We start from the raw sequence: 20,268 nt of genomic DNA on the forward strand, positions 1-20,268 counted from the left end.
ACAAACCATTACCTATATTTTACTCGACGAACGCTACCTGCCGAATAGGGGTACTTCAATACCACCACCTTAAATTGGATATGTCCTCGGCTCTAGAATATATTCACGCCCAGATCTCCGACATTCCCTGCACCTCATGAGACCAGTACCTGACCCAATCCGCCCAGTTTACTCTCTCACCCTCGACAATTGATCTGTCAGCTGACACCGCTTCAATTATCCAATAACAATTTCCTGGGAGTCCACCTGCTCTGTATTGCTCCAGTATGAGCATGCTTAGTTGCAGAACCTTTTGCAGATTCTGAACCCAATTATGCAGAAATTAACTCAATACTAAGAAAGAGCAAAACATTACTTATATTTCATTTTACAAGGCTTACCTGCCGAGTCAAAATATTACAGACAGGTGCCACTGTAATACATTGGTAAATTTTTTGGCTGATAATACCAGAGCTCCTAACATTGGAATGGGATTAGAAAAAGAAAAATCCATCTTGGTGGCACTACACTGGTAAAAATAATAAAAATCAAAATATCGAGATAAAAACAAAACGAAAAAGACTCATTTCGGTGGGGTGGAAACAAAGCAGGTCGTTTGTAAACCGCGTGCGTGGCAAACAGACAAGATTTTTGTGAGAGGAAAAGAAATTTATTTTTAATTTTTGTCGAGCATTTTTATTTATTTTTATGTGGAAGAAGAAGAAGAAGTTCGTTAGTTCCCCTGTAATTTCTGTCTTTTTAATTTTCCTCTCTATCTCTATCATCACCACCATTTTCTCCTCCTCCTCTTTCTGAAAAACAAATGAAAGATCTAAAAACCAGGGTTTATAATGACAATTTAAAACCAGAACACTTAAACCTACTATGTTTTCTGACCCTTTGAAATGCCTTGGTGGCAGAAAGGTTCATCCTCATCCTCCTCAATCAAATCTTCATCTTCATCACCATCTTCTTCTTCCATTAATCACAACACATTAACAACAGAACAACAACAACAACAACAACAACGTATCAATAGATTTCATCAACAACCAAGACTTACTCGTCAACGTAAACTCAGACATTTAAGAGAGATTGATGTAGAGGATAATAATCAACAACGTTTTATTAGATCTGGAAGTTGGACTGTTACTTCTCCTTCACCTTCTTCTGTCGGTTCTTCTTCTGCTAACAATAATAATAATAATACTTCTGGTGTTCCTCAACCTTTACCTTTACCTTCTGATTATAATTCATTTCTTCTTCGTCGTGGTGATTCTGAATCCAGACTACCTCTTCCTTCTCCTAAAGAAGATTTTTTTAGAAAAGGTGATGGGGGAGGTGATGATATTATTGATAGAGACAACTCTATGCGTGGAGATGGAGTTGGGGATGGGATTGATTTTGGTTCTGCCATAGGGAGGTAAGAATCTTTAAATTATGTTCATTGAATATCCCCCTTTGTGTAGTTTCATTGATATAATGAGAAAAAATCGTTCTTTTTCTTTAATTTTAGATTGTTTATATGATGATCAAAATGACAATTGGGAATTTGTTTGAATCATTGCACTTTTTGAAGAACTATATTGGTTTGTGTGTTTAGATCTCAAAACACAGGGCATGGAGGTTTATTTCATTTGTTGTTGTTAGGTGTGTTGATTGGGCGAATGAATCAACAGTTAAAAGCTAAATTATTCTATATTTATTTATTTATGAATATTGATATGTTGCAGCAGGTTTCCTGACCATCACAAGGGTGTAGAGCATGGTGACAATCAATCTGTTAAATCTCAAAATGGGCGTGGTAAGAAGGTTATTCTTCAAGGTCCAATTGATGTTGGGAAAGATCAAAATAACTTCCTGTTGAACTTTCCTGCTAAGAGTGCACCAGCCAGTGGCTTATCAAGCCCTGTACTTAGTCCTCGAAGAATGAGTACCGGGGATTTTGGCTCAACTTATATACCTTCTCAAGGACTTCAGACTTGGTCAACCCAAGAATTTGCAGCTGCTGATATCCTTCATCCAGGATATTCTCATCGCGCTTCACCAGAAAACATTTTTGCTAGTCCCGATCTTTCTCCACTTCCTAGTCCAAGAGCAAGAAGTCCTGGATGGAATCATCTGAAAAGTCCATCTGGACCATCATCACCACTGCATCACAAGTCATCATTAGACAGCAACTCTACAATGTCGTCCGCATGGCATGACAATAGTGGTCATCAAGTCACTGGTCACCGCTTGCCCCTTCCTCCAGGAGTTGCTATGCCTTCAATGTCAACAAGTTCTGTTCCTCAAAATATAGTAGCTAAACCCGAGACACCATCCATGACTAATCAATGGCAAAAAGGAAAGCTCATTGGACGGGGTACATTTGGCAGTGTTTATGTTGCTTCCAACCGGTATGCAGTTATAACCCCACATTTCTGCTTCTGCCTTTTTTCAGTAGAAGTGCAAAATAATAAAGTGTTCTTCTGCACAGGATAACTGGAGCCTTATGTGCCATGAAAGAGGTTGACCTAATTCCTGATGATGCCAAATCAGCCGAATGCTTAAATCAATTGGAGCAGGTTGATATTTACTGCGTCCATTGTGTTCTTTTTAAGACAGCATCCTATCCACTGAATTGATGGTTCTATTACTTTTAAAACCTGATTTTATTATGAGCAGATTCCCACAATTCTTTTCATTGTACAGGAGATTAAAGTTCTTAGCCAATTGAAGCATCCAAATATCGTGCAGTATTATGGCAGTGAAACAGTGAGGGTTTTCTTTTGTTTATTCATTTTATTCACGTTGATCCCATATTTACGATTTGCAGTTTATGTAAATTCGGAGACTGTTATTTTCAATGTGCAGATAGGAGATCATTTTTACATATATCTTGAATATGTCCATCCTGGATCTATCAATAAGTACGTGCAAGAACATTGTGGAGCTATGACGGAGGACATTGTTCGCAATTTCACTCGTCATATCCTCTCTGGGTTGGCTTACTTACATAGCAAAAAAACTGTCCACAGGTGACATTCCTCATACTATTTATTTAACTCTCTGAGCAGCCTTTTCTATTTTGATATTGATCGAGAGGAAATTGGTTCCTGTATTCTTTTAGGGACATTAAAGGGGCAAATTTGCTTGTTGATGCTCATGGTGTTGTTAAGCTTGCGGATTTTGGGATGGCAAAACACGTAAGTTTAGAACTTCTTCTCTCCTGAAACCTTTTTCCTGTATCTTTTTCTTGGTCGCTCATGCAAAGCTTAAGTTCTTGCATTTTATAAATTTTGTTTTGTTCTTTCGGTCTTCCAAAGTGAGTTAAGTGAGTTAAACAGTTACTCTGTTTTTGATTTGAAAATTATGGAATCTGTCTCATGTTCAGCTTAATGGGCACGCAGCTAATCTCTCGATGAAGGGTAGTCCATACTGGATGGCTCCAGAGGTATTGCATGTCTGCCTCGTCTTGGTAAAATCTAAGAGAGATGAATCATTACTAAACACTGATTATATACACGCAGGTTATACACGCTGCTTTGCAGAATGATTCTAATAGTGATGCTGCCCTTGCTGTTGATATTTGGAGCTTGGGTTGCACCATTATTGAGATGCTTCAGGGGAAACCTCCCTGGAGTCAGTTTGAAGGGGTAATAACTTGGCTTAAGCTACAATGGCTAAAAAATAACATTTCATGGTTATATATGTTCACAATTTTCCGGCGAGTTAAATAATTTCCCAGAAAAGGTTGAATTGCATGCTGGGAACTTAATTTGTGAGCTGTAACTGGTAATTTTAAATTTATGATAGGCTGCCATTTTTTCTTAAAGATGTGTTTGCTAAACCAGTTGGAATTGATTGGAAAGCGTTTTCTGGCCATTTTTGTTCGTGGGATGGTTTTTCTTAAAGATATGTTTGCTAAACCCCAGTTGGAATTGGTTGGAAATCCTTTTGGGGGGTTTTCTGGCCATATCTGTTTGTGGGATGGTTTTTCTTAAAGATGTGTTTGCTAAACCAGTTGGAATTGATTGGAAAGCCTTTTGGGGTGGGGGGTTCAGTGCATTTTTGTTTATGGGATGGTTTTCTGTTAATAATGATTTAGGTAGCTTGATTCCCGATGGGTTTTGCTAGCGTGTTCTTGCTTTCCGTTGGTTTCCCGCTATAAAATCTTTTTAACAAAAGAGTCCTCGAGATTATCTCTGCGGTTTGGTTTTCGGCGGACCATCATATTTTTATTTTTGTTGCTAGGACTAATTTATTTCAAGGGCAATGGGAAGTGTTTTTGGGTTCAAGGACTAAATATGTTTAAGGTTTCATGTATATCTAATTTATGCTGTCTTCATAAAGTTGATTACTTAAAGCTTTTGTGCATGCAGGCTGCAGCTTTGTTTAAGGTTTTGAGAGAGAACCCACCAATACCTGAAACATTATCACCAGCGGGCAAGGATTTCCTTCAGCTTTGCTTCCGAAGAAATCCTGCAGAGAGGCCATCTGCAAGCATGTTATTGGAACATGGTTTTTTGAGAAACTCCAATCTCTCAGAAGTTACACCAAACTCCCATCGGCCAGAAGTTCCATCAAACTCCCATCGGTCAGAAGTTCCACCTTTGGCCCAAGCCTTTTCAGGGATGCGAATGGTTGTAAGTCTCAGCTTTGATTTTCCTCTGTTTGTTTTTACCATATAGCAAGAATGGCTTTGGCAGAACCATGATTTGTACATGACGTTATCCATTTTCTTACATTTACAGGATGGAGCACATAGTGCTACAGAATTGTGTAAACATAGAGTCGATTTGCTACTTTCTCCAGCTTCACATACTTCTTCTAAAGGTCAAATGCTATTTAATAATAGGTAAGTTTCTTCTATTACGTGGAGACCCTAGGTTCGTTCTAGACTCTCATATTACGTGGTCAGTTTACATGCATGATTACCGGATCCGGGATTCATGCAATGGTTACTTTTTTTCTTTCTCCAGTGAATCTACTGGTCAACAATCTCATCATCTTGAACCTTCCGACCACGCAGCGGCACCCCGTCTATCTCCTCGTTCTACTCTCGAGACACTTCCTAGTTCACCTCCTCCAAATGCAAGTTATCGCGGCATAAATCATAACACTTCGAAACTTTCTCTGAATGGAGTCAATGGTGTACATCTGGGTCCTGGGACTAGCCGCCCTTATGCCCTTCCATTATCCATGGACTCGCAAAGTGGAAGTTCCACATCCCTTTTGAGAGGGGTTGATCAAAACTACGACAGGCTTATAATGCAGCACAGCACTTGATTCATCCACAACTTGGTAATACGACTTTTGGTTAATGGAGAACTGTTAATATCTCTTCTCAGTTCAACGCGTCAGTTGCAGTTTATATCTGCAATATGAATGTTGGGTTGTTTAGGAAATTTACCCGTGACACCCAATCTCAATTGATTGATGGATGAGTCTTGCGCGGAACCAAGTCCAGAGGGAATTTAAGCTGGGTCTGTCATAGAGCATAGTTCATTGCATTGAGAACGTAATGTGAAGGAAGCAAAGAAGTTTCTTCAGCTGTTCTCAAGTTATCTAAAAGACATAATTAACATTTCCATGTACAACAAAAATGATTGGGTAGATAATGAATTTGTAGATAAGAGTTAGAATAGACTTTGTAGTTAGTCCAGAGATGTTGCACAAAACGGGTTGTACCTTTTTGTATTGGTTTACACGAGGAAACTTATGGATGTTAGGAGTTCGTCTATTTCCTTGGACAAATGAATCAAAAAATATTGTTTCCTTTTCTGCACTTACTCGGGATGATTTTTCTCTCCGTTACTCTGAACCGTTTTAAGGCAACCCTTTGGTCAGTGTCCAAATTTGCAACCTATATAGTATAAGGGTTGATATAAAGTAAAGTCGGCATCAAGTTTGATTTTCTTCATCACCGTCTCTTGTTAGTTTATACTGAGAAGCTGCTGATTCATAACATAAATTATTCAATAATGGAGTTCCAATCGTCTGGGTTCAATCTCAGTACGAAACTTGCGAAAAACCTTTGGCTAAACGAATCCAAGGACACGAACTTGGTGTTCTCGTCGTTTTCGATCTCCACTGTATTAGGTTTATTAGCTTCTGGTGCAACAGGCGAAACCCTAAAGCAGATATGAGAGTTCCTTAATTTCAAAACTCTCGCCGAACTTAACTCTGCTACCTCGACTCACTGAGCACTCTGAATGATGAACAACGCGGAGGAGGACCTAAACTAAGTTCAGCCAATAGTGTGTGGATCGATCAGTCATACACTCTAAAACCTTCCTTCAGCGAAACTGCAAGTTCAATCTATAAAGCCGATGTTAAGGTTCTCGATTTCCAAACTAAGGTACGTAAGAGATGCATCAACAATTTTTAGTAATTCAATCCTGTCTAGTTACTATAATTTTTGAACTGCGACAATTTTAGCTAACCGGTATGTTCTGATATGCATGCAATTTAGGCAGATGAAGCCGCGGGGGAGGTGAACGAATGGGTTGAGAATAAGACTAATGGATTAATCAAGGATATCCTTAGCTAAGGACTTAGTTCAATCGATGAATGTACAATTCTTATGTTGGTGAATGCATTGTACTTTAAAGGATTATGGCAAAGACACATTTGATATATCTAAAACAAAAGATTCAGAATTCTATCTTCTTGACGGAAGCTCAATCCCACAAGTCCCTTTCATGACTAACGATGAGATGCAACATGTTTGTTGTTACCAAGGATTCAAAGTTCTTCAACTCCCATTCAGTACACAATACAAAACCCATTATGGCGGGGATGAGGAGGATGCTTCTTTTGAAAAGAGCTATGATGATGTTGCTGCTGACACACAGTTGTCTATGTATATTATTTTACCTGATAACCGAGATGGCCTTGGTGATTTGATGGAGAAGGTAAGCTCAGATCCAGATGGTTTCTTGCACAGTCATCTTCCACTAATAAACCGACCAAGAGTTCGGATGGGAGAATTCTGGATCCCCAAGTTCAAGATATCATTTGATTTTGAGGCATCAAGAGTTCTCAAGGAGTTGGGAGTGGTTTTTCCTTTTGATCCCGACAAAAGTGAGCTCTCTGAGATGGTGACTGTTATTACTGGAAGCCAACTTGATCGACCCAGAAAAAGAAACAAAAGTACTGGAGGAAATGTGTTTGTTTCCAAAGCCATCCACAAGTGTTTTGTAGAGGTTGACGAAGGAGGCACTACAGCTGCTGCTGCTACTTCATTCGATGATTGGGAAGAATTGTGTAATATAGATTTTGAAGATGAGGATGATCTCCCAGAACCTGTAGACTTTGTAGCGGATCATCCATTCATGTTCTTGATCAGAGACGATAAGTGTGGGGTAGTGTTGTCCGCAGGATATGTCTTGAACCCATTGTTAACGGACGAGTGATGTTTATAGCATGACATGCAGTGGCGATTTAGCGTTAGTCCATGGTAAAAGCATCTTTCAGGTTTTCAATTTTACATTCATCTGCCTTGGCTTGTTTGAGCCAAATCATTATTTAGTTAAATTACCTCTCTATTGAAACAAATATTCACTTGGTTTCAACTGTTTTTCCCTTTTGAGAAGTCTACCGCATAATTAAGTTACATATGCATACATTAAAATTCATTATTTTGTCTGTCATGGAGGTAAGTCAAGAACCTCAGAGTCGTATGTACTGAGGCGTTGTCCTTCGCGCATCATTTTGCTAACCTTCTGCACTGGGGTGAGGTGTATTAGCTTCTGACTGCTAGTTGCAGAGTTCCTAAGTGGTTTAGAGTTTTGCACTTGAGAAGTTGCGAACTTCTTGTTCTTTGCTCCAACTATCCGAAGGCTTGTAACGAATGGCACACTAGCATTGCTTGGTAAACCTTATTCAATTTGACTGCTAAAATTGATCACCTTAGCATATCAACTATTACAGAAAAAAATAAGGCATCACTAGTACAATCTAGTTGATAAAATCATTAGGGATGAGATTTTCTGTAACTTCTTTTGCCTGCATGATTCTGCAAGTTGGATTACAGGAAAACTCAAGGAAGCATAAGATGACTGAAGAGAACGAATAGATTAACAGATGACAACAGATGGTATAAAAGGAACAAAGCAGAGCATATGCTTATTACATAGACTTGAAACATGGGAACGTACATTTTCTGATTTCAAGCTCCGAAGAAACGTTTCTAGATGCAGCTGAGAGGCATTTCTTAATATGCATGAATTGCACAGTAAATTCAAGCTCAAGGGGCAAGATCATTAATCATTCATCAGATCCTAGAGGATTAAGGACATGTCCCATGAACAAAACAACACCATTTACATTGTCTCTGATAGTAAACACGAAGGGATGATCGGCTACAAAGTCGACAGGACGCCTGAGACATTGCAGCATAACGACGATACCAGTAGAAGCAGCAGCTTCAGTTCCCACTTCATCAACTTCAACGGTACACTTGTGATGAACTCCTGAAACAAATAGTTGAATTTTTTCATTTACCATCTCTGAGAGGTCTGCTTGTTCTATATCAAAAGGCAAATTTATTCCCACGTCGTCCTTGAAAACTCTTGATGCTTCAAACTCAAATGAGAACTTGAATTTTGGGATCATGAATTCTCTCATCTGCACTCTTTGTCTGGGAAGATTTCGATCAAAGAAACCTGTTGAATTAGAGTCTGACATTTTCTCTATCAGCTCAGCTAATCCATCTTTCCTGTCAGGTAAATATATGTACATAGACAAGTTTCTTTCAATACTATAATTGGCTTGTCTATATGGAAGTTGAAGAACTTTAAAACCCTTTTGGCAAGAAACAAACTGTTCGAACATGTTAGTCATGAAAGGGACTTGAACTGAAGTTCCGTCGAGGAGATGAAATTCTGCACTCCTGGTTTGTGATTTGTCGAATATGAAGTCCCACGATCCTTTGAAGTAAAGTGCATTTGCTAATACAAGCCTAGTGTCTCCATCGACAGATCCATCAGGAAGAAGATTCTTAACTAATCCATTGGTTTCCTTTTCAGCCCATTTGTTCACCTTCTCCATTGCTTCCGAGGCCTAGATTTGAAAGCAATTCAAAAAATAAAACAAAACTGAAATAAAGCTTCCAACCATTAATGATCCTTATTCAGTTATTCTGAATTCAGGATTAAACAAAACTAAGGAGAGATCTCACGAGGATGGAAGACCAAATTCATAATCATCCTTTCCTACCCTTTTTTACAAGTTCAACAAATTTCACCCCTATCGAATCAATCACAGACGCGGAGATGGGAGAAAAATGTAGAAGAGAAGAATTAAAACCCCCAATCTAGAAGATACAAACTCTCATTCGGAAATCAATTTTTAAAAATCATACTCGAGCTCAGAAATGAAAACACTTGATAATGTTAGTAATGGAATTCAATATCAAGAAATAAAAACCCTTTAAGGTAGAAATCAATATTTCCAACTCTTAGTGATAAGGGTAGAAATGTCATATTATCACACGTGCGGATCACATGCGTGCTACTTTGACCACTTAACCATCTCTAACGGTAAAAGTAACGGATTAGGTCATTTTGATAAGATTTTGGAAAATTTTAATCTTTTTCTTAATATCCGGGATATTTTTACAACCTTGGGTTGAGGGACATTTTACCACTTAACCCTTACTGAAAACTGCAGAAGAAGCAAGTCTCAGGATAGGATCTCACGATTCTCACCTTATTTATAAAATCCACAGCCTCGGCTTGAGCTCCATAGACTGAATTAACAACTTCTTTGAAAGAAGGTTTTAGAGTGCAAGAATTCTCCACCCAAACACCGTTGACGAAAGACAGTTTAGGTCCACGGTCGCACGTTTGATCTACAAATTCAATCAGTCGAGAAGTGACCGAATTGAGATGATTGAGGCTATCAGAGTTGAGGAACTCCAACAATTGTTTCAAGGTTCCACCATTTGACCCAGAAGTCACTAAACCAAGAGCTACATAAATAATTGAGAAGGGTGAAAATACAAAATTCTGGTTTTTGGCTTCATTTAACCAGAGGTGTTGAAGACATGAATCCATTTGAACACTTAATGGCAACCTCGAATAGAAGTCCATGAGTATATACTAGACTGATATAGCTTCTCTTGAAATTGAAGGTTTTCCCAGATAACTTGGTACCAGGTTTCAACATAGAAATGTGTTGACTTATAATCTCATTAACCTAAGCTTGGGGTACTTATTTTATTCAAACCTTGGCCACAAGTACAAGAATGTCAAGAAATCATTATTCTATTTCAGAATTGTTCAACAAACAAATCAAACCACAAGACAGGATCAAACTAGGTTGCAATGATGTAAAACCAATAGAATTAACTTAAATCTACACCTTCATCCGAATAAATCAGGTGGGTTTAGCCATAACTCCGGATCTCACCATATCAGATGATCAAAGAATGAAGAGAAAGATGAAGCCAAGGCAAGAGTGGATTAAGAATATGGCCCATGAACAAAACCACCCTATTAACATTGTCTCTGATAATAAACATGAATGGATGATCAGCAATGAAGTCTATAGGAGCAAATCCGCAAGAAAACCCACAATCAATATCAGTTGCGGCCGCAGCTTCAGTCCCTTGTTCATCAATTTCAACGAAGCACTTGTGTCCAACTCCTGAAACAGAGAGGTTAATACTGGATCCGTCTTTGGATTTTGAACTAGAACGCATCACCATTTCAGTCAGCTCTGCTTGGCCTGGATCAAAAATTATATCTAGTTCCATGTTCTCTTTAAAATCTCTGGAAGCCTCGAACCCAAATGATATCTTAAATTTAGGAATTTTAAGTTGTCCCACTTCAACACGTCGAGTAGGGAGATGACGGTCTAGGAAACCTGGTTCCGAACTAACTTGCTCAATTAGATTACCTAGTCCATCTCGTCTGTCGGGTAAAAATATGTACATAGCAAAGTTATCCTGTTGACTTGGCTGATCACTCACATTGATAGATTTGTATGGTAGTTGAAGTACTTTGAATCCGGGGTAACACGAAACAAAATGATCTTCATAGCTATCTGTCATGAAAGGGACCGTAACCGACGACGGAGTTTCATCGCTGAGATAAAAGTTTGAGTGGGTTGTTTTTGATGGATCAAATTTTTGTTCCCAAGATCCTTTGAAGTAGAGTGCATTCACCAGTACAAGCATTGAGTTTTTGTTGATTGCATCATCGGGATGAGATCTTGAATGAGTCCATTTGTTCACCTTCTCTGTAACTTCTTTTGCCTGCTTAACATTTCGGGTTTGATTGATTAGCAATACAGAAGTAATATAGGAGTCTATATTTAGGAGATATACACTTTAAGGAGTTTGAGTTATATTAGGAAAGTGTCTATGTTTAGAGTTTGATCTTAGGTAGGAAAGTGCCTTGAGTGGTCGTCAAGTTTGTGAACAATATAAATAGGTCGTTGAGTCATGAAAGTTAATACACTGAATTATTATCAATGTAGTCTTTTATGCTTCCGCGCGTTTATGCTCTCCTCTCTCTTGCTCGATCCTTAACATGGTATCAGAGCGAGGTGAGAGGAAGAGAGAGGAGAAGGAGAAAGAGTTAGGGAAGTGTTTCATCGTGTTAGGGTTCGAGAGTTAGGGAAGTTAGTCTTGAAGTTTGGTTCCTGAGAAGAAGGCGTAAGATTTATTGCTTATCTTACTGCTACGTGACTTATTGGACGTGAAGCAGTGATCGTCTTTGTTCTGTTCGTGTGTGTCTTGAAAAGAGAAAGAGCACGCTGCACACAAACAAGGTTTCATGGGTATGTTGGATTATTGAAAGCCAAGGTTCACAAGTTTGGTTAGGGTTTGAGAAAAAAAAAAAAGGTGATGTATCTTTGTTCACTACGGGCTAAACCTAGCTAGGGTACAAGTCAAGTCGTGACAAAGGTGTGTTAACAAGAAAGTGGATACTGCCAAGTTGTGTGTGATTACAAAGGTTGGGCTTCCAGACGACCTAAAAGAGAAAGATGGAAGACGTGAATTGGGAAGAGGTCATGGCCGTGAAAACAGCTAACAGAGGCTGTTGCCAATGGTATATGGCATCTTTGCAGATAGTTGTGAGCCACCGAGTGGCCGAGATTTATAAAAACTAGGAAAGTTACTGCTGCTTCCATATTACGATTGGGTAATTGATTGCAAGTAAGAAAGAAATATTGGGTGCGACTTATTTGGAGTTTGAGCAGATCCGTGAAAAAAATTGACGGAGTCTGTTGGTGAAAACGAAGACTGAGTTTGGTCGAGAAAACAATGGTCCAATGCGAGTTGAGCTTTGTGTTGGTTTTCTAGTATTTGTCGTGCTACGGAGAAGGAAAGAAAGAATTGAGCATTAAGAAGCAATCGAGAATTTGTTAAGAACCAGGAGATTAGAACTCGAGCTGGGATTCGAATTGTCTTGAGTTGTTGGTGATTCTCGTTGATGTTGCTGAAGAAGAAAAGATGATGGGTGCTTAGATATGCTATGGATTACTTGAGTACGCCATGAGCTTGCTGCTGGTGGTGATCGTGATGGTGAATACAGAGAAAGAGTTCGAGCTGGTGATGAAAACTTGATGGAAGAGCAGCTGTTATTGGAGAAAGGTGGTGGTCATTGGTGATGGAAAACAGGGAAGAACGTTGAGGTGCTGCAGTCGAGTTATGATGATTGTGGAAAGAACGACGATGAAAATGCAGAGAAGTTTCGTATGGAGAGTGGAGACTAAGGTGTGCTTGTGTGGAACAGGTGAGTTATGGTTTCATGATTTTAAAAAAAAAAAAAAATGTTATTGAAAGTCAGTAACAGTTTGGGTGTTACAAAGAAGAATTGTTACAGATGAACAAGTAGTGTGACTAAAGGATGTCACAGTTAAGAAGAATCGTTACAGAAGCGTAACAGAAGCAAGTGTAACAGTTTTGTGGCAGAGGTATTGCAGAAAGCTGTTAAACATGTTGGAAGAAGTGAAGTGTGGTTGAAGAGTTTGTGAGAGAAACTTGGAAAACTTACAAAGTGTGACAGACTTTGTGTTAGTTATTGCTTGTGGCAGAAGCGTAACAAGAAAAAGATTGTGAGAGAATCTTTAAGAACAAAAAAGTGTGAAGGTTTCGCAACAATAGCGTGACTGGAACAAGAGAAGAAGAAACAACAACAATGTTGTGAAGAAAGAGAATCGATCATCAAGAGGTGATGAGAGAAAGAACAACAATAGTAGGTTAAAATCCTATGAGTTGTCGAGAGAGTACAAAAAGTATTCTATCGAAGAAACCAAGAAACCAAGAGTACAAGAAGTATTCTACCAAACTACGAAGAGGACCGAAATGTCCCTAAACTACAACAATGGAACCTGTATGTTCTAAAACTACTATTGGGACCGTGACGTCCTTAAACTACGAAGATGGGACCGAAACGTCCTTAAACTACGAAGAGGACCGAAACGTCCTTAAACTACGAAGATGGGACCGTAATGTCCTTAAACTACGAAGGGGACCGAAATGTCCTTAAACTATGAAGGGGACCGAAACGTCCTTAAACTACGGTCTGAAGATTTTTTTTTTCGCAAAAGCGTTGAAAAAAAAAGAAGAAGAAAGAAGAAGAAAATCGAAGTTAAATTTCTTTTGTCCAAGATGGGCATTCGTGATTTACATGCTCCATCTTGAGGGAGGGTATTAGGAAATAATATATGAGTCTATATTTAGGAGATATACACTTTAAGGAGTTTGAGTTATATTAGGAAAGTGTCTATGTTTAGAGTTTGATCTTAGGTAGGAAAGTGCCTTGAGTGGTCGTCAAGTTTGTGAACAATATAAATAGGTCGTTGAGTCATGAAAGTTAATACACTGAATTATTATCAATGTAATCTTTTATGCTTCCGCGTTTATGCTCTCCTCTCTCTTGCTCGATCCTTAACATATTAGGAAATAATATAGGAGTCTATATTTAGGAGATATACACTTTAAGGAGTTTGAGTTATATTAGGAAAGTGTCTATGTTTAGAGTTTGATCTTAGGTAGGAAAGTGCCTTGAGTGGTCGTCAAGTTTGTGAACAATATAAATAGGTCGTTGAGTCATGAAAGTTAATACACTGAATTATTATCAATGTAGTCTTTTATGCTTCCGCATTTATGCTCTCCTCTCTCTTGCTCGATCCTTAACATGGTATCAGAGCGAGGTGAGAGGAAGAGAGAGGAGAAGGAGAAAGAGTTAGGGAAGTTTTTCATCGTGTTAGGGTTTGAGTTACAAGTTTGTTGATGCGTTGGTGTCTTCACAAGGGTTCGGAAAAAAAAAAAAGTTTGGTTCCTGCTGAGAAGAAGGCGTGAGATCAGCCGTGTTGCTGTTATAAAAGTGAAGATGACTTGTTACCTGTCAAGTCATGTTCATGTGGTTTTGTTCGTGTGCTGTTGACGACCACTCAAGGCACTTTCCTACCTAAGATCAAACTCTAAACATAGACACTTTACTAATATAACTCAAACTCCTTAAAGTGTATATCTCCTAAATATAGACTCCTATATTATTTCCTAATAAAGATCCTTCAGTTAGTTACTCAGTTTATATTAGAAATTAAGTCTTACCTTATTTTTGAAATCCACAGCCTCAGCATCAGCTCCATAGATTGAATTAGCAACTTCTTTGAAAGCAGGTTTTAGAGTACATGAATTATCCACCCAAACACCGTTGACAAAAGACAATTTGGTTCCTCCATCACTTCCACTGCAGACACGGGCTTGATCTACAGATTTAATCAGGCGAGAACTTACCGAATTGAGATGATCGAGGCTGTCAGACTTGAGGAACTCCAATAATTGTTTTAAGGTTGCACCGTTTGATCCAGAAGTCAATAAACCAAGACTAACATAAATCGAAAAGGGTGAAAATACAAAATTCTGATCTTTTGCTTCGTTTAGCCAGACGTGGTTGACGAGCTGAAGACATGAATCCATTTGGACGCTTAGCGGTAACCTAAAATTGAAATCCATTATGTATGTATCAAGAATAAAAGAGGAAGGGGAAAAAAGATATTGCAGTTGGGAACTTTAAAAGAATGTTAACGTGGATTTTATAAAAGGAAATATTGCAAAATGGTCATACTATTAGGACCCCGTTCACAAAACCATCTCACTATTACAAACTATCAACAAAATTGTCACACTTCCGTTTAAAAGAGAGATAAGTGACGACTCACAGTTAAATATGTTAACCAAATTACCTATGTATCCTCCCTACTTATCTCTCCATACACAATTTTAACTTTTTCCTTCATTGTAATTGTTTGGGCCAATTATATAATGGTCATACTTTTTATAATTCGGTCACAAAATGATCATACTTTTGTAATTCATTTACAAAATGGTATTTTTCCATCCGATTTAACATTTTTGAATAAAACGGTGTTATCTTTTCCAAAAGTACCCTCCCTTAAAATACCCTTCGTAGTTAACTAATTGGTTGAAGTGGTGGTGGTGGTGATGGAAACTTAAGAATCTCTACTAAACCCCAAAGGGGAAGCGGTGAACCCTTTGGGTGAATGCGGTGTAACGATCCTGAATGTGGTGTAACGAATCTGAATGCGATTTTACGATCCTGAATGCGGTGTAACGATATGTAAGCGGCACCACCACCACCTACAAATAGCACCACCGTCAAAAAATCATAATGAAATATAATTTAAAATTGTGTATGGAAGGATAAATATGAAGGACACATGGGTAATTTCATTAACATATTTAACAGTGAGTCACCACTTAACTCCCTTTTTAACGGAAGTATGATCATTTTTTTAATAGTTTGTAACAGTAGGATGCTTTTGTGAATCGGGTCCTAATACTAGGACTGTTTTGACGGTGGTGCTATTTGTAGGTGATGGTGCCGCCACTTACAAACCATTACACCGCATTCAGGATCGTTACACTACATTCAGGTCCGTTACACCGCATTCAGGTTCGTTACACCGCATTCACCCAAAGGGTTCACCGCTTTCCCTCTGAGGTTTAGTGAAGATTCTTAAGCTTCCACCACCACCACCACCACCACCACTTCAACTAATTAGTTAAATGGGAAGGATATTTTGAAGGAGGGTATTTTAGGAAAAGATAACACCGTTTTATTCAAAAGTGTTAAATCAGATGGAAGTATGACTATTTTGTGAACGAATTACAAAAATGTGACCATTTTGTGACCCAATTACAAAAAGTATGACCATTTTGTAAATGGCCCTTTATAAAATTTAGAAAAAGTATTTTGGGGGATTATCAGATGAGACACGCCCAAAGTGATGACGGACTCAGGTCACAACTCACTGTTCATACTCCCCCAGTGTCTCCACGTCTCTCCAAGAGAGTTTACTACTAACTTTTTTTTTTTTTTTTTGATAAAACTCTTCTTCTTCATTGATAATTCAAAGTTAAGGTTACAAAGAGTTCAAGTACATCTGATTTTAAGAACCATAGAGAAATACCATACACCACTAGTACAACATCAAGTGTCCTAATAAGAAAATAGAAAGAACACCCAAAAAAGACTAGACACATGTATGAGTAGAGAATCGATTGAATCGGAGGGTATTCGGATCAAAAGTCCACCATTTTTGTTGATTATCTTCTTCTAGAGAAAGAGATGCTCCAAAGTAGAAGTGATTTGCTTGAAGTCTTGAACGGATTGATGAAGATTCTGATGTATATTCCGGACGCCGACGGTCATTTTTGATGTACTTAAGAACTAAAAACCCCAATATAGAACGACCATTAAAGTCGATAAAAGAAGCTTGAAGAGCATAGATAGAAACATCATGAAGATGTATAAAACTTGCCGTCGGCAAGGGAGGTTTTAACCCCAATCTAAACCTAAAAAGCATTAAAACTTAACTAAAACTAATAATAGCTAACTAAAACTGAAAGAGAAAGAAGTTACTGCTCAGATCCACTCCAAGAGGAGCAGATCTGAGCAGTTGAAGCTCGCCGGAGAAGAAGAATAAACTCGCTTGAAATTTCCTGTTGAGAGACTGGAAAAAGAGGAAAGATAATTTTTTTTTTCAAAGTTGTGGTCAATCATGACTACTAACTGTGAAGTGTCCATATTTTATTCAATAATGCTGGATGCCTGGTAGGTGTCTCCGGAAATTCTCCCGGAAGAAAAAGGGCATGTGATCCGTTCTATCGCGCACCCATCCCAATGCTGGAACCACTGGGTAATTGCCGTTTGATCTGTTATCAGGAGAAATCTAGGGAGATTTTGACGTGGTATCATTGTAGTTTATAAACATTATTATTTTTTGACTTTAAATGTTAAATTTATTAACTAAAAAGAAAATAAGAATACAGGAATAGAGCGCCTAAGCGAGTTCAGTTGGTGAGGGCAAAGTCAGAACAAAAAACAAAGAAATGCAAACTAAAGGAGTGGCAAAAGCCAACTCCTTAACCAAGGAACATCAAAGAAAGATCAAGCTACAAAATTACTGTTGCATATACGCCAAGGAAGACAAAAACAAACTACTTGTGCTTCCTAGCAAAGGACCGTCGGCTTTTACCTAGATTTTTATTATTTGGAGTTTCGTCCTTCTATTTGAGCCTTGAAAGCTCTTTTTTTTGTTTCTTTGCTAGACTTGTCTTCATAAGCCACATAATGTGCATATTTGTCAGAATCTACGCCATAAAATTCTTCACTATCCTCCTCACAATCTTCAATTATAACTATCTTTGTCTCGAATATGATTTTCGTTACTCAACACTCTGAAATTGTTATTCACTTTGACACAAGTATCACTGCTCTTAGTCTTGGTAGTGCCTTCCTTATCAATTGCAACATTCTTAACAAGTGATTTCCTGCTTGAAGTTGTCTTCTAGTTTCCATCATCACTTGTTGAGAGTAAATTCTTTGCAATAGCTCCTTGATTATCAGAAACCACTTTCCTAGTATCAGGATTGAAAGAGGGAATCCCCCACAACAAAGGATTATGTTTCACCTTTATTCCTTCACCTCTCTTCTGAATACTTGTCGTCTTGATCGGATTCTTTGCTGGAGCAGCTTGATTCTTTAACAGGTTGTAAACTTTGTCTGTATTAATGCTTGCACTAATCACCTTTGTTTCTTTGACTTTATTACCTCTCTTGTCAGCAATATCCTTAGAAAAATCTTTTCATTGGTAAGGAAGTCATTTTACAAATAGAAGGGGATATGTTTGTGTCTTTTCTCTATAGCCTTAGGTCCACTACTTGCAGACTTGATCGAGATATTTGCAGGACATTCTTGTTTACCCATGTCACCAGTTGATGACTTCTTGGCCATACTGCATCTCTTGGTTGCATTAATTTATGCCAAGAGATGTAGCTTCCACTGACTTATGAATAGCTCTCTTGAGACCTTGTCCCGTGGTAGAAACAATTGCAGAAACGTCTACTCTTGAAGAAACTGCCTGCTTGGTGATCCCCATTTCAATCCAAATTTTTGCTGAAGTTTGCTTAGCATCTCTATATATGTCTTCCACATCAACCGCTTCCATGGTTGTAAGCACTTCATTTCCTTCCAATGTAGAATGGTATCTCTTAATTCTTTTATCTTGTTATTTTTTTTTGGTTTCCTACTTTTCCTAATTTTGTTACAGTTTTTTGAAAAATGACCAAAGACCATACACACCTCACATCTTGAAGGCTTCCGTTGGTATTCAACCGGAAGCTCCAAAGTGATTTTCCCATCTATCATTAGTGGGATACTCTCAGGATAGTTGAAATCAATATCTACTTCAATACAAATTCTAGCATAAGCTAATCTCGTTCTATTGATAATGCAATCATCAACTAATAAAGGTTTTCCTATGAAGCTAGAAATTAAACTTAATCCTTCTAAGTCCCACATATGCAGTGGTACTCTGTAAATCAACACCCAAACTGAAAATTTCCCAATACTCGAAATATGAAGATTCGATCATGTTAGCCCATGGTCGCAAGGTGAATAAACTCTTTGAGATGTAGAAAGAACCAAGTTCTAACACTCTTTGGGTGTTTCTATTCAAAAGGGAGTTGGTGCTCAGCTTGTCGCTCGGCTACCAACTAAAAACTATGTAAAGTTATAAATTTGTGAGAGTGGAAATAAAATCGTTTTTTTTTTTAAAAAAAAACCACTATCTTGAAGTTCTATACTCACCTCCTTCTTGAGCTTCCAAAGCTTAGATACAGTCTCCTTTACTATTGGGAAGTAGATTTTTCTACCAATACAAAAGCCCACCGCATATTCTTCATATCGTTTGATACCATTTGAGAAATCAATTACTGTTGATTCATGCCACCGGTTTACCATCCAAATCTACAAGGGGTGTAAATTTCATTGGAGGATGAGCGGAAATTGGGGTTGGAAGAGGAAGAGATTTCTCCATTCTTGTGATTAGGGTTTTAAAACCCCCCAATTGAATTCCTTTCCTTGGATATTATTAGTTCCACTTGAAACTTTGATAATACCCTCTTTTACCGGTAAAACAATCTCTAACGTATTTTTATTTTTTCCATTTGCAGCTCCATCAATACCCAAATGAGCAACAAAATTTTGTTTAGGGTTCACCAAATGATCTCTTAATACCGTAAGATTCATCCAAAGAAGGGAAGTCGGGTGAAACTACAATTGTTTCTTCAGTAACCAGTGATGACTGAACCAAAACTATCTGAGAATCATTAGGAGGAGATGTCGACGCCATGAGAAAGCTTGAAATTTTCATATCTAGAATCGCATTTGAAGTCACATATGCTATGTCATCGCTCTTTCAATATCCGGTCACTAATTACCCGACCTGAAAGTTACGTACTTATCATCGTATTTTGATACTACAATCACTCAGTTGAAAACTTCCGTTTCACAGCTTACGTTCATAGTGTGTTAGAGAATTTTACTGGTTTTACATGACAAAAAGAATAAGACGCGGTCCTTATGTAAAAAAGCTCTATGGATAACATCATTTTTTTTTGAAGTATTAAGAATCTCTAATTGGAAAATATGGTAAAATGAATCATTCAGTTATTGTTAAACCAATTACGATGTAATTACTTTTCATAACTTATTAGGATGAAAGTCGACAGTAATTTATTTTCAATAGCCTAGAGCGTTTTGAGATTATTTACCGATGTATGCAGATTTACGTTAACTAGAAATGCCCTTAACCTCTTAAAGATTGCAGTTTCTGATACATGCAATCTGAGTCTATGTTTTTCCATTCAACTTGGAAAAATGAAAAAAGACAAACAAGAACAAGGGTTATGGAACAAGTGTAGAGCTGCACAAGACCCGATCCATTTTACATGTACCGATCCGGAACCGAATAGTC

General features: G+C 38.1%; 4 protein-coding genes across 8 annotated transcripts; 2 read left to right on the forward strand and 2 right to left on the reverse strand.

The window, feature by feature from the left end:
• The first annotated feature begins 679 nt into the window (after positions 1-679).
• On the forward strand, positions 680-5,749 carry LOC113293982 (mitogen-activated protein kinase kinase kinase 5-like). 5 transcript variants are annotated; one of them, XM_026542436.1, is made up of 11 exons: positions 680-1,402; positions 1,713-2,378; positions 2,459-2,546; positions 2,674-2,736; positions 2,836-2,999; positions 3,092-3,167; positions 3,356-3,415; positions 3,492-3,617; positions 4,344-4,607; positions 4,716-4,819; positions 4,994-5,749. In XM_026542436.1, the coding sequence occupies exons 1-11, from the start codon at positions 885-887 to the stop codon at positions 5,037-5,039; spliced, it is 2,175 nt and encodes a 724-aa protein (XP_026398221.1). In that variant the 5' UTR covers positions 680-884; the 3' UTR covers positions 5,040-5,749. The 5 variants fall into 5 exon arrangements, with proteins under 5 accessions (XP_026398221.1, XP_026398224.1, XP_026398207.1 ...); XM_026542439.1 differs by having other exon boundaries at positions 4,344-4,604; XM_026542422.1 differs by having other exon boundaries at positions 681-1,402; positions 4,944-5,749.
• A 163-nt stretch (positions 5,750-5,912) lies between these two features.
• On the forward strand, positions 5,913-7,570 carry LOC113294008 (serpin-ZXA-like). Its single transcript, XM_026542446.1, has 2 exons — positions 5,913-6,322; positions 6,437-7,570. Exon 2 carries the CDS (start codon positions 6,558-6,560, stop codon positions 7,377-7,379), a length of 822 nt encoding a protein of 273 aa, XP_026398231.1. The 5' UTR covers positions 5,913-6,322; positions 6,437-6,557; the 3' UTR covers positions 7,380-7,570.
• A 468-nt stretch (positions 7,571-8,038) lies between these two features.
• Positions 8,039-10,117, reverse strand: LOC113294017 (serpin-ZX-like). Its single transcript, XM_026542450.1, has 2 exons — positions 9,675-10,117; positions 8,039-9,027 (listed from the first exon to the last, which is right to left on the reverse strand). Exons 1-2 carry the CDS (start codon positions 10,056-10,058, stop codon positions 8,233-8,235), a joined length of 1,179 nt encoding a protein of 392 aa, XP_026398235.1. The 5' UTR covers positions 10,059-10,117; the 3' UTR covers positions 8,039-8,232.
• A 264-nt stretch (positions 10,118-10,381) lies between these two features.
• LOC113347283 (serpin-ZXA-like) lies at positions 10,382-11,146 on the reverse strand. The gene has a single exon (XM_026590905.1). The coding sequence runs from the start codon at positions 11,144-11,146 to the stop codon at positions 10,382-10,384; it is 765 nt and encodes a 254-aa protein (XP_026446690.1).
• Positions 11,147-20,268: the final 9,122 nt, after the last annotated feature.

This window comes from Papaver somniferum, chromosome 1 (assembly GCF_003573695.1).
Source record: "Papaver somniferum cultivar HN1 chromosome 1, ASM357369v1, whole genome shotgun sequence".
NCBI classification, from domain to species: domain Eukaryota; kingdom Viridiplantae; phylum Streptophyta; class Magnoliopsida; order Ranunculales; family Papaveraceae; genus Papaver; species Papaver somniferum.